This window comes from Poromitra crassiceps (genome assembly GCF_964638095.1).
Source record: "Poromitra crassiceps genome assembly, chromosome: 18".
Classification (NCBI taxonomy): domain Eukaryota; kingdom Metazoa; phylum Chordata; class Actinopteri; order Beryciformes; family Melamphaidae; genus Poromitra; species Poromitra crassiceps.
The window spans coordinates 32,204,544-32,218,599 of NC_139636.1; the positions used below are offsets into that span (position 1 = coordinate 32,204,544).

The 14,056-nt window shown below is 43.4% G+C and overlaps 1 protein-coding gene across 1 annotated transcript in view; it reads left to right on the forward strand.

Moving 5' to 3' along the window:
- Positions 1–14,056, forward strand: part of jph3b (junctophilin 3b) — a gene marked incomplete at both ends in the record, with an annotated part of 92,697 nt that overhangs the window by 19,645 nt on the left and 58,996 nt on the right. Inside the window, 2 exon segments of the mRNA XM_083655013.1 lie at positions 7,898–8,387; positions 10,769–11,134. Coding sequence (XP_083511139.1) covers positions 7,898–8,387; positions 10,769–11,134 — 856 coding nt within the window.

Sequence of the window (14,056 nt, forward strand, 5' to 3'; positions counted from 1 at the left end):
GCAAATACGGCTGGTATCGGTTAAAATTTCATGAATCTATTCGATTCCGATTCACAAGGTTCCGAATCGATTAAGCACGATTCGATTTGATTCAATATCCATTCCATTCAATCAATATCGATTCGGTTAGTGATACTTACACATGTTTTTTGATCTGTAACCTGAATTACATGACTGTCCAATTATGTAATACATCAATACTGGTATTAATATTGACATTTGACAGCAAATTAATATGAAATATCAGTACTTAATGGCTGGAACTGTTGAAAAGGTCAAGGACCAAGACCCCTACCAGAATGACAGTATTGCATCTTTCAAAAATATATTATTGGCAGGAATAGCTTCAAAATGAGTGTTTAGTTACTCTTTAAGCTAAAATACAAATTGATTTTGAATGTTGCAGCTGGTTAACGTTACTTGTTGGCAGAGGGTCTGCTGCAGCGCTCGTACTCAGCGCACTTCCTCATCAAACTCTGATGCTGAAAAAAGTGGCTTGTCACAAAGAAATAACACTCGTTTGACAACTTATTTGAGGGAATGCAATAATGTCATCTATCACATCCGCTAACGGTTAGCGGATGTGCTAACCTGTTGCTCTTTGAACAACTCGGGATATTTATCGGCCAAGTTGGACGTGATTTGTTCCCTTCGCCTGCAGCTTTGAAACATGGTTTACAGACGGGCGAGGTTGTGTCCGTATCAGCAACGTCATGGTGGGCTGGGAGGATTACACCGGAAGAACGGTCAGACCCATCAAGGCATCATGGCAGCTAGAAATAGGGTGGATAGACACCAAAACCGTTTTTGAACCAGGCTGTAAACGTGTTTATTTCTGCTGTAAAGTTGGGCATTTTAACTGTGGTGTCTATGGGGAATTGCTCGTTTTTGTGGCGAGCCTCAAGTGGCCATTCGAAGAATTGCAGTTTTTGGCACCTCTGTGTTCGCTTTATCTTCCAAGGCGGGGGTCGCCGCTTGGTGCTGATACTACAGTGCTATCTCAACATGCTAATGACAGAGGGAGTTTATGCCATGTTGCTACAATCTCCACATTATATTATGGTATAGAGACAACGTTCTAAACTGAGGAACTAACATGGCCGCCACAGAAAGCTGCAACAGCAAATTATGACCAGATGCACAAAAAGACAAAATGGTGTTGAGTTTAAGGATCAGTTTCACTGGTTCAGATTGGAGGCTGCTCCTTCTGCCCATGCCAATCCATGTCTGAGAAACTTGACCTTATCTTGTATAATATTACTCTCCCTCCCCATTTCTCTCTCACACACACACACACACACACGCACACACGCACGCACACACACACACACACACACACACACACTCCACCGATGTGCAAGTGCTGACTAGGTGAAACAAGCTATTAATAATTCATCTAAAATCACCAATTTCACCGCCTCTCTCCTCGCTCTGTGCTCTCTCATTCTCACTGCTGCGATTTAAAAGTCGATATATTGAGGTGTCAACTAGTAGCCTTCAGACCACAATGACCATAATAGAGAACCACACAAATGATAGACCTCCGACTCCTCTGGAACTGGTTACCGAACATGAAGTGCACGAATTGAGATGTTTTCGTGAGGATACGAGGCGTGCATACTAGTGGTCTCATTTCTTGAAAATATACCCCGCGAGAAGAAAAGAGCAGTAGTTCCCCAATAACAAGCAGAATAATATGCAGATTCCTACATGTGTCTCCTAGTTCTGTTTCTTTAGAATGAAATACAGATCATAAGAGACAGATGAAACGGAGAGGAGAGGCGCGCATTTCTCAAAGAGACCATTATGAATTCAGCCCGGCGTTTGGCGGCTCGTGATCAAATCACTGTGCGGCTGTGATGTCTCCGTGGCTTTGATCTTTCACACGTTAACTCTTTCCACGCTGCTGCCTCGTCCACCCCCACCCCCCTGCCCCCCGCTAGTCTACATATGCCCATATGATGTCAGAGTGCTTCCTGTTGGCCTCCAGGCGAAGTGAAATGGTTTTTGCCGTGCTCGTTGTACAGCAGATTCTCCTCACAACTGTAGGCCGGGGGAAGGGGGGGGGGGGGGGGTCACGACCTTTACATAGCCAGTAGCCTCTTTCTTTAACAGGGCTGTGACAGGTTTATAGTGGGAATATGATGAGCAATGTCAGGGAAAAAGATACACCATTGAGCCTTTTGTCCAAAAAAGGTACAGCCATAGTTTGTACCTCACTCTAGTGTTTCTCAACTGGTGGGTCGTGGGGCCGTTTTGATTGGGTCGCGGACATTGGCCAATTTTTTTTTTTTTTTTAATATATTTAATTTGAGTTAAATTCAGATTATTGAAACTGGATTAGCCTGACCAGTTTTACTTATTTAACAAGCTGAAGCATATGCTCTGCCTGTAATTCAAGAGAAGTCTGCCTTTTCATTTCATATTTAATTTTAGTTCAATTCAGATGATTGAAACTGGATTAGCATGGCCCCAGTTTAATTAAAAGTTATGACCAGTTTAACTAAAAAGCATATAGCCTGCCTGTGATTCCTTTTTATTTCATATTAGTTAAATTCAGACTATTGAAACTGGATTAGCATGACCAGGTTAACTTGTTTTATTATTATTATTATTATTACTAACTTGTTTAAAAACATATAGGCATGTAATTCAAGATAAGTCTGCCTTTTATTTCATATTTCATACAGTTCAAATAAGACTTTCTGAGCATGACCAGTTTGACTTGTTTAAATTTAAAAACATATAGGCCTGTAATTCAAGTCTGCCTTATTTCAATTGGTTTTTAGCCCTAGTTGCACTTCTTTGTTCATTTGAGGTTTATAACGGTGCATGAAGGCATTGTGTATTAAATTAATGCGCTATTTTTTGTGCAATAAATTTGAGTGGTTTAAAAAAAAATCTGAAATTTGGGTCGCGACTTCATGACAAGGAAAATAGTGGGTCCTGAGGCTACACCAGTTGATAACCACTGCTCTAGCAGACACTTATGATTCCTACAATTTCCATGTCTTGCTCCAGAATATGTTGTAAAACTCTGTTTGGTGAATGGATTTGATTTTGATAGGTACTCATTCCCAAGCAGTGATCTGAAGCCAACGCGGAAGTGCCAAAAAACTGCAGTTCCTCGAATGGCAATAACCGCTTATTTTCTCTCTCTCTTTCTCTCTCTCTCTCAAACACACACACACTTCCTTGTCACCATTACGCAATGCCAAATACACACACAATGCACCCGACGTACAATGTACCCAACACGCACGCACGCACGTACGCACACACACACACACACACACGCACACGCACACGCACGCACGCACGCACACACACACACACACACACACACACACACTCACTATTATAGGCTATTTGAATATTGGGGGGATGTATCCTTTATCTCACCCTGTTGTATCTTTGCTTTCATCATGACACTATACAAGAAGTAACACAAATGAAATACCAATTGCCACGATTTTGCGTCACTCCATCCGTGGCTGCACCCCATCGAGCCACAACCCAGGGATGCTGCCCCCGCGGTTGCCACATGATGCACGTGGTCCTGGGCCCAATTTGCCCCCGGTTTTCCTTGCCGCCGTCGCCAAATGCATGCTCTTGTTGGGTAATTGTTTGCCACATGAACTGTGCAGTATAATCGCCAGTGCATAATAATAATAATAGAACAATATAATAGCAGTGCATAATATAATAATAATATAATCGCCAGTGCATAATAATAATATAATAATATAATCGCCAGCGCATAATAATAATTATGACAGACAGACAGACAGGTCTTTGATTCTCTGATTTGGATCTCACTATCTCTTTCTGCACTGTCAGCAGAAACTGCTGCTTACACAGAAACACTGTCTCTCTCTCCTCCACACTTCCTCTCTGGAGTCTCAAAACAGTCTCTCTCTTTTTCCAGTCTGTCTCACTCTCCTACTCCAGCTTTCTGATGCTCATTTAATGGGATGGTAATCCTGTCAAGTTGTTGCATGGGTGTGTGTGTGTGTGTGTGTGTGTGTATGTATGTGTGTGTTCTTTGATCTGTCTATCATATGGTCTTACAGCTGTGTACTGACTTGCCTGACCAGATGTGCTGGCCATCTGTCTGTGTGTGTGTGTGTGTGTGTGTGTGTGTGTGTGTGTGTGTGTGTGTGTGTGTGTGTGTGTGTGTGTGTGTGCGTGTGTGTGTGTGTGTGTGTGTGTGTGTGTGTGTGTGTGTGTGCGTGCGTGCGTGCGTGCGTGTGTCTGTGTGTGTGTGTGTGTGTGTGGGTGTGCATGCATGCGCGCGCGTGTGTGTGTTTGTGTACAGACCTGTGTGTGTTTGTGTAGGTGTGCTGACAATGAGAGAGAAGAACATGAATTGTAATAAACAGAGAACGTGGGTGCAGTCCTTATATGGGCATGTAGTTTAGTTAGTGTGAGTGCGTTCGTACTTCGTACAGGATGAATCAGAGTGCCGTTGCGTCAGAGATATGGACAGGCTCGTATTGGAACACACACTTCTGTGTGTGTGTGTGCGTGCGTGTGTGTGTGTGTGTGTGTGTGTGTGTGCGTGTGTGTGTGCATGTGCGTGCGTGCGTGTGTGCGTGTGTGTGTGTGTGTCGATGGGAATGATGGAAACACACACAGATGGCCTACTTTTCAGCAGCATGAGATGCGGGGACTATTATGCAGCATTGAGTGCGGGTGGTGCGCGGAGAGGTGATGTGGATAAATGGAAATAGATGGACTGACAGAAGGAAGCCACACACACATGCTCTACTTCTCAGCTGTTTTAGCCCAATTCATCCAATGTAGAACACAGTACATACACACAGTACAGTAGATGCTGTGGTAGCACACTGCTGTGTCATGCTAAGGGACAGAGTACATACACACAGTACAGATGCTGTGGTAGCACACTGCTGTGTCATGCTAAGGGACACAGTACATACACAGTACAGTAGATGCTGTGGTAGCACACTGCTGTGTCATGCTAAGGGACAGAGTACATACACACAGTACAGTAGATGCTGTGGCAGCACACTGCCGTGTCATGCTAAGGGACAGAGTACATACACACAGTACAGTAGATGCTGTGGTAGCACACTGCTGTGTCATGCTAAGGGACAGAGTACATACACACAGTACAGTAGATGCTGTGGTAGCACACTGCTGTGTCATGCTAAGGGACAGAGTACATACACACAGTACAGTAGATGCTGTGGTAGCACACTGCTGTGTCATGCTAAGGGACACAGTACATACACACAGTACAGTAGATGCTGTGGTAGCACACTGCCGTGTCATGCTAAGGGACAGAGTACATACACACAGTACAGTAGATGCTGTGGTGGCACACTGCTGTGTCATGCTAAGGGACAGAGTGCATACACACAGTACAGTAGATGCTGTGGTAGCACACTGTTGTGTCATACTAAGGGACAGAGTACATACACACAGTACAGTAGATGCTGTGGTGGCACACTGCTGTGTCATGCTAAGGGACAGAGTACATGGCGATGCACTCAGTACAAGGACATAGCTGTCTCACGCATAGTGAAAAGGAGACCGTGGAGATCATGTATTATAGAAGACTCACAGCTCAACAATATAGAATAAACATCAATATAAATAAATAATCTGCTGTCAACATTGGCATTCTGTATGCCTGCAGCCATATAAACTTAACTATGTTCAGTATCCATTCAATGTAGGGATGTAACGATAACCGGTTTTAATGATAACCGTGATAAAATTCCTTGCGATAACCGCACCATTTCAAATTTTCATTAACATTAAAACCGTGATTACCGTGGTACCATGATTACAGTGCTTTGAAAAACATGGTAAATACTGTCCATCATCAACCAAAGTTGGCAACAGTCTCCCAGATGCAAACGTGCAGCCTTGGAGAAATGATTTCTTCAGAGCGTAGACGGCTCTTTGCCGAAACGCGTAAGCGTTTTGTTTTTTTGCCAATAAATCAAGTGAAATGTGAGTATTTTGTCCTCCTTGACTTTGAAAACTGAGATGTGCCCTTTCAGCCTTTTTTGAACATGTTCTATATTGATGTTTGTTGTTTCAGGACCACAATGGAAATAAGTTTAACGACTTTATTGTGTTTTTTTTTATACTTTATGCTTGTTGGTGTATTGTATTTTTAATTTGTCGAATAAATTCAATCAATCAATCAATCAATCAGTTTCAACAGAGCAGATTCTCCAATGATTCGTAATTTTAAGTGATATGGAATTCAACTAATATTGAGTTCACAGTGAGAAACTGCTTCAAAACATCAATGAGCGCCATCGCTCCTCACTTACTGCAGTGATATCTGTGTATGAAATATAGGCAGAGCTTTACACACACTCTGAAGTGACCTGTAGCCTGTTGGTTGAAGACTTTTCTACAGCCAGGAGACTGGCTTAATGCTAGGGCTGCTCGATTATGGCAGAAATCATGATCATGATTATTTTGACTGATATCGAGATCATAATTATTTTAACGCCATTACTCATTGACTTGGCAACATTATGCATTATGCATTTTGAACTTGAAAAAACTTCTTAACACGTTCACTGCCAATGACGATGATGACCTAAATTTTTTTGACGGTGCTACGTGGATCAATGCCCCCCACGTCTCCTATAAAAATATTGGAAGTATTGAATGTGTATAATCTATTTTACCGACCAACTAAGTGGCGACAGTGCTCTCCCGACAGAGAGAAAGCCAACCAAAAACAGCCGCGGGAGGAAGCCATTCTCAAGGAAATGGCTTGGCGATTTTACAGTCATCAGTCACCAGACTCGCCCGAGAGCGGCCGCGCCAGCAGCAGCACACCGAGAGCGGAGAGCGGTGCTGGCGTGGGGGATTGCAAATTTGCATAATAGATTATGGGTGAAACACACTTTGAAACACCCGCAGAAAGGCCAGAATCGCACGCATTCCGAAAACCCAGAAACGAACGAGCCTCATTCTCATACTGTAGGCGAAAACGCTTTCACGCTGCTGCACACGGGCGCACAACGGTGGGGGGTTCCAAAAATAGACTGGGTGGGCAGCATAAAGCCTAGAATCGCACAAAGCTTCATCAAAGCTCTCAACCGAAAATCCAAGAAACGATTGAGTCCCATCCACAGTCCACACTCGCCACACTCGCCGACGAGGGGCCGCCAGAGAGGGAGGCTGCTCACTGCTCAGACAGGCAGGAGAAACTGGCTTGTGACAAACGCCACCAGACACGCCCACGGAGGGAGGAGTTTGAAGGAGAGGGTGTTCAGAACTATATTGTTCAGATGTCTGATCTCTCACTGATGCCAAAAATAAATGGTTAAAGTGACTGTTCTGCCTGTTTGATTGAATTTCACAAAACTGCGATTATCTCAGCTTCCTGTCTCAGACGCTGAAACCATGCTGTACTCAACGGCTAATATCTACATAACTACTAACTCTACAAACTAACTCTTTTAGACAGAGAAAGCACACATTCTATTAGTACTTTTGTGAACTTCATGTTCACAAAGTCCAAGGAGAAAATTATCCTCGGCTCTTGTAAAATGAGCCAGAATCCTCAAAAAACGTCAGAAGCTACCTACAGTAAAAAAAAAACGGCCGGCAGTGAATGTGTTAATACTGGATTTCTTTGAAATGTAAATATAATTGAACTGAAAAACAAAGAAATACATGAAAATAAAAGTATTTTTTGCTGTCGATAGATAGGCTAACTAAAATAAATACGGTACACTGTAGTATATAAAAAAATATTGTTTTATCTTGTTATCATAATTGTGCGAAGCCAAAATTGTAATTGAAATAAAATATTCGATCAATTGCACAGCCCTACCTGATGCTCCGTAAGATGTATCTCAAACCTGGTGTGTGATCTCTTCTCCTGTCTCTCCAGGTACGTTCCAGGGCCAGTGGGTGGGCGGCATGCGGCACGGGTACGGCGTGCGTCAGAGCGTCCCCTACGGCATGGCGGCCGTCATTCGCTCGCCGCTCCGCACCTCCATAAACTCCCTCCGCTCGGGCTCGGAACACAGCAACGGCACAGCTCTGCTGGACCGGACCGGGGCGGTGGTCCCGGGCCCCCCGCCCGTCCCGGGCACCCTGACCACCAGTGTGTCCGTGTGCAGCTCGACAGGCAGCGGGGGCAGCAGTCCGGCCGTGTCGCGCGGCGGCTTCGTGCTCACCGCCCACAGCGAGGCCGAGCTGCTGAAGGGGAAGAGGAAGGGCGGGCTCTTCCGCAGGTCCATCCTGTCCGGACTCAAGCTCAGGAAGTCGGAGTCCAGGAGCTCGCTGGCCTCCCAGAGGTCCAAGCAGAGCTCGTTCAGGAGCGAGGCCGGGATGAGCACGGTGTCCTCCGCCGCCTCTGATATCAACTCTACTATCAGGTATGCACGCAGATGAGTTAAGTTAAGTTAAGTTAAGTTAAGCCTCTGATATCAACTCTACTATCAGGTATGCATGCAGATGAGTTAAGTTAAGTTAGGTTAAGTTAAGCTTCTGATATCAACTCTACTATCAGGTATGCATGCAGATGAGTTAAGTTAAGTTAAGCCTCTGATATCAACTCTACTATCAGGTATGCATGCAGATGAGTTAAGTTAAGTTAGGTTAAGCCTCTGATATCAACTCTACTATCAGGTATGCATGCAGATGAGTTAAGTTAAGTTAGGTTAAGTTAAGCTTCTGATATCAACTCTACTATCAGGTATGTATGCAGATGAGTTAAGTTAGGTTAAGTTAAGCCTCTGATATCAACTCTACTATCAAGTATGCATGCAGATGAGTTAAGTTAAGTTAGGTTAAGTTAAGCCTCTGATATCAACTCTACTATCAGGTATGCATGCAGATGAGTTAAGTTAAGTTAAGCCTCTGATATCAACTCTACTATCAGGTATGCATGCAGATGAGTTAAGTTAGGTTAAGTTAAGCCTCTGATATCAACTCTACTATCAGGTATGCATGCAGATGAGTTAAGTTAAGTTAAGTTAGGTTAGGTTAGGTTAAGCCTCTGATATCAACTCTACTATCAGGTATGCATGCAGATGAGTTCCGTTAAGTTAGGTTAAGTTAAGCCTCTGATATCAACTCTACTATCAGGTATGCATGCAGATGAGTTAAGTTAAGTTAAGTTAGGTTAAGCCTCTGATATCAACTCTACTATCAGGTATGCATGCAGATGAGTTAAGTTAAGTTAGGTTAAGTTAAGCCTCTGATATCAACTCTACTATCAGGTATGCATGCAGATGAGTTAAGTTAAGTTAGGTTAAGTTAAGCCTCTGATATCAACTCTACTATCAGGTATGCATGCAGATGAGTTCAGTTAAGTTAGGTTAAGTTAAGCCTCTGATATCAACTCTACTATCAGGTATGTATGCAGATGAGTTAAGTTAGGTTAAGTTAAGCCTCTGATATCAACTCTACTATCAGGTATGTATGCAGATGAGTTAAGTTAGGTTAAGTTAAGCCTCTGATATCAACTCTACTATCAGGTATGCATGCAGATGAGTTAAGTTAAGTTAGGTTAAGTTAAGCCTCTGATATCAACTCTACTATCAGGTATGCATGCAGATGAGTTCAGTTAAGTTAGGTTAAGTTAAGCCTCTGATATCAACTCTACTATCAGGTATGCATGTAGATGGCTTAAGTTAAGTTAAGTTAGGTTAGGTTAAGCCTCTGATATCAACTCTACTATCAGGTATGCATGCAGATGAGTTAAGTTAAGTTAAGCCTCTGATATCAACTCTACTATCAGGTATGCATGCAGATGAGTTAAGTTAAGTTAAGTTAGGTTAGGTTAGGTTAAGCCTCTGATATCAACTCTACTATCAGGTATGCATGCAGATGAGTTCAGTTAAGTTAGGTTAAGTTAAGCCTCTGATATCAACTCTACTATCAGGTATGCATGCAGATGAGTTAAGTTAAGTTAAGTTAGGTTAAGTTAAGTTAGTGTCGGCTACCTCTTTTCCTTCCAAAAAGACCGATTATGTGCATTTTGGATTAGTATTTCTTTGTGTGGTGAGTACCCGAAGCACAACATGTATTTTGGCACCGTGAGATGTGTGTTTTGGCAGATTTTTAACAGCTGTACCATTAGCCTCCATTCTATGGCGATACTAACTAACTTCATGACTGTAGCTCACTGTAAACTGAGCGGACAGTGCCGGTAAGGCATGGTGTATCTTGGTTATGTTGGGGGGATGTGGCAAATGAGCTAAACTCCCGAAAAAGTGGAGTATCCCTTTAAGCCTTAAGCATTAACTGGAAAATGGGAGAGTAAGGTGATAGTAACAAGTTTAGTGAGAAGTGATTTTATGGCCCTTTAACTGTGACTTTTATGTCTTCACTTTCATCCCTAAAAAAAACAAACATTCTTCTACCATTCCAACCTTGATGCCATTGATGTAGAAATAATAATAAACTCACATTAGGGATGCACGATAATGAATTCAGCTGATAACCGATAATTACCTGCTTCTCCTGGCCAATACTGATAGCACCTATGTCATTTAATGCTTAAAGTTATCCAAAAGAGCTTTCCTTCTAAACAACTCGTTCTGTATAGATATTATTAGGCTATTGACAATATTTATCGGCTACAATAATGCTGATACCGATAATAGCCTTTATCGCCATTATCGGCGATAATTTATCGGCACCGATCGTGCATCCCTACCTCAAATGCTGCGACCCTTGATCCCGCTAGCTGACCTGTTAGCTTAAAAGCCTCTTTTTGCCTGCAAACCAAGGTAACCTTTCACCTTCCCAGCCTCGGAGACGCGGATGCGGAGCTGGCTGTGGCCGACGACGATGTGGACGCCACGGCCACGGAGACCTACTGCGGCGAGTGGAAGAACGACAAGCGGACGGGCTTCGGCGCGAGCCGGCGCTCCGACGGGCTGCAGTACGAGGGCGAGTGGCTCAGCAACAAACGCCACGGCTACGGCTGCACCGCCTTCCCCGACGGCACCAAGGAGGAGGGCAAGTACAAGCAGAACGTCCTGGTGAGCGGCAAGAGGAAGAACCTCATCCCCCTCCGGGCCAGCAAGATCCGAGAGAAGGTGGACCGAGCTGTGGACGGGGCGCAGAAGGCTGCCGACATCTCCAGGCAGAAGAGTGAGATCGCACTGTCCAGGTAGCTATTGTACAACCCCCACGGGTGGCCTGTGTGTGTGTGTGTGTGTGTGTGTGTGTGTGTGTGTGTGTGTGTGTGTGTGTGTGTGTGTGTGTGTGTGTGTGTGTGTGTGTGTGTGTGTGTGTGTGTGTCTGTGTGTGTGTCTGTGTGCGTGCGTGCGTGCGTGTGTGTGTACCGTACTGTGCTCGCGTATTAGCTAGGGCACACATGGGCAAAATATGGCCCGCGGGCCATGGAATTGCATTTGTTTTTTTTGTTTTTTTTTAATACAGTGCACCTGAACTCAACATGCAAGATACCCGCTGAATAAGTGTCCAAATGTTCATGTCATTCTGGCCAATACTCCACTTCTGTTATAGCTTTTCAGTCTGGAATTTGGAATATCTTCGAATAATCTTTATGACTAAAAGGCTCAAAGTAATCTCATGTGTAAGAAATTACTGTTCTACATTGAGGTAGAAATTTAAATAATTAACTTGTTGGTTTTGGATTTATTTAGCTTCAAGAGTGCATTTTTGTTCTTGTGTGACCCTCAACACAGGCTTTGAGAATCCCGGGCCACTGACTGATACTTATGCTTAAATTAACACACTCATATTCTGGTTTATTTCAAGAAAAACATTTTGGCTAGTGGAAATTCTAATTGGCTGGTAACTTTAAAATCTAGCAGCCATATTGGCAGGTGGTGAAAAAAGTTAATTTCAAGCCCTGCAGGGAGAGCAGGTGGTGACATAGGAGTGAGTGAGACAAGGATCAAATATTGGTGGTTAAGACTGAATAATGACGTCACAACTGTTCATTTAAAATGAGCTATTCCTCTAACTCTGGCTTCAAATGCCCCAAATTTTTCACGTTGGTGCCGTTCGTCCCTCAGCTAAATCTGGTAGCGAGGACATTTTTTTGTGGCCCTCTCTATCATCAAAGTTGCCCATCCATTGTTTACGGCATGACAATATTTATTCGGCCCCCGGCAACAATCTGGGTTTCTCATGTGGCCCCCCATGAAAAATAGTTGCCCACCCCTGGTCTAGGTCCTATAAACATCTCTCTATCTGTAGTTTAGCAGTAATAACTATTTCTCCCCCCATGCCCCCATCTGTCTGAATCATTGGGAATGTTAGCTCTGCCCATGGATGGTTCCACCACATTATAAAGGAGATCAATGGCAGAATAAGGGCAGGATTGAGGTTGAGGTGGGAGCAGGGTTCTGGAGGTTCTGGTCCAAGTGAAACAGCAAGCCAAGCGAGGGGGCTGTTCTGTTTGGAGCCAGCACTCATTAGGCCATTATCTCTGCTCACTGGACTCAGACAGGTGTTATGATGTTGTTAATGGGCATGTTCTGACCCTCTTTGCAGAAGATAGAAACTCTTGGATGGGTTAAGTTAAGTTAATTTAGGTTAAGTTATGCTTTATTTATGGGGTTTATGGGGATGGGGATGTAAGGCAGGGACTGAAGAAAGTTGGTTTGCTGTCCTGGCACTCATGGATACACATTGATGCTCTCACAAGTAGGCCTACAACAGACCTTATTGTTTTAAGGCACCGGGTTATAGGTCCATGTTATCTTAGTCGTGGAAACTAAGGGAAGATTGTTTTGAGATGCAGCTTTGCTGTCAGAGCTGCTGGTTCATTTGTTGATGGATTTGGTAAGATTTGGTAAAGAAAATGAAATACCGGTAAATATCATGGTAAATATGTTGCATAACATTACACAGCAGAGATGAGCCCAAGAATACAACTCCTTCGCTACGGGGGACCTTCGGTCAGGACGGCCGAATCACTGCCGATCTTTCGGAAAAGACTAAAGACACACCTTTTCATGCTCCATCTGGGCCCTTCTTGATCTAACTTTGTTCTCTCTCTTTCAAAAAAGAAAACTAACCTAAATTGTACCACTGTTCCTTCAGAAGTTGTAGTTGTCATAGACTGTGCTCCATAGTTGATTGCTCTATTGCTGACAAAAATGTGTTATTGTAAGTCGCTTTGGATAAAAGCGTCTGCCAAATGACGTAATGTAATGTAATGTAATGTAAAAGGCTGTTTGGCTGCCATCTCCACACTCCTCACTATTCCCATTTCATCATTGAATTCTCGATGGGCTGACATAAGGCAGATACTTGATATCATATTTTATTATCCCTGAAAAATTGATTATATCTCAGGATTTCTTTTCTTTTCTTTTTTAAATAAAAGTATCCCAAACTAATTGTATGAAACAAAACGAACAAAAATTCTATGATTCATTGACTTTAGAACTTGACATGAAGAGAAGAAAATACAGTGGAGCTTTCTTCAAATTGACTGCTTCAATCAGAATTTGCCAGCATTGCCAGGACAACAAATCATTCGTACATCATTTACCTGAGGCAGCTTGGTGTGATGGTGACCGTCTTGTGCGGACACTTTAGATCAGACTGTGTGACTGGAGAGAAGTAAGTCTTGTGCGGTCACTTTAGATCAGACTGTGTGACTGGAGAGAAGTAAGTCTTGTGCGGTCACTTTAGATCAGACTGTGTGACTGGAGAGAAGTAAGTCTTGTGCGGTCACTTTAGATCAGACTGTGTGACTGGAGAGAAGTAAGTCTTGTGCTGTCACTTTAGATCAGACTGTGTGACTGGAGAGAAGTAAGTCTTGTGCGGTCACTTTAGATCAGACTGTGTGACTGGAGAGAAGTAAGTCTTGTGCGGTCACTTTAGATCAGACTGTGTGACTGGAGAGAAGTAAGTCTTGTGCAGTCACTTTAGATCAGACTGTGTGACTGGAGAGAAGTAAGTCTTGTGCAGTCACTTTAGATCAGACTGTGTGACTGGAGAGAAGTAAGTCTTGTGCGGTCACTTTAGATCAGACTGTGTGACTGGAGAGAAGTAAGTCTTGTGCGGTCACTTTAGATCAGACTGTGTGACTGGAGAGAAGTAAGTCTTG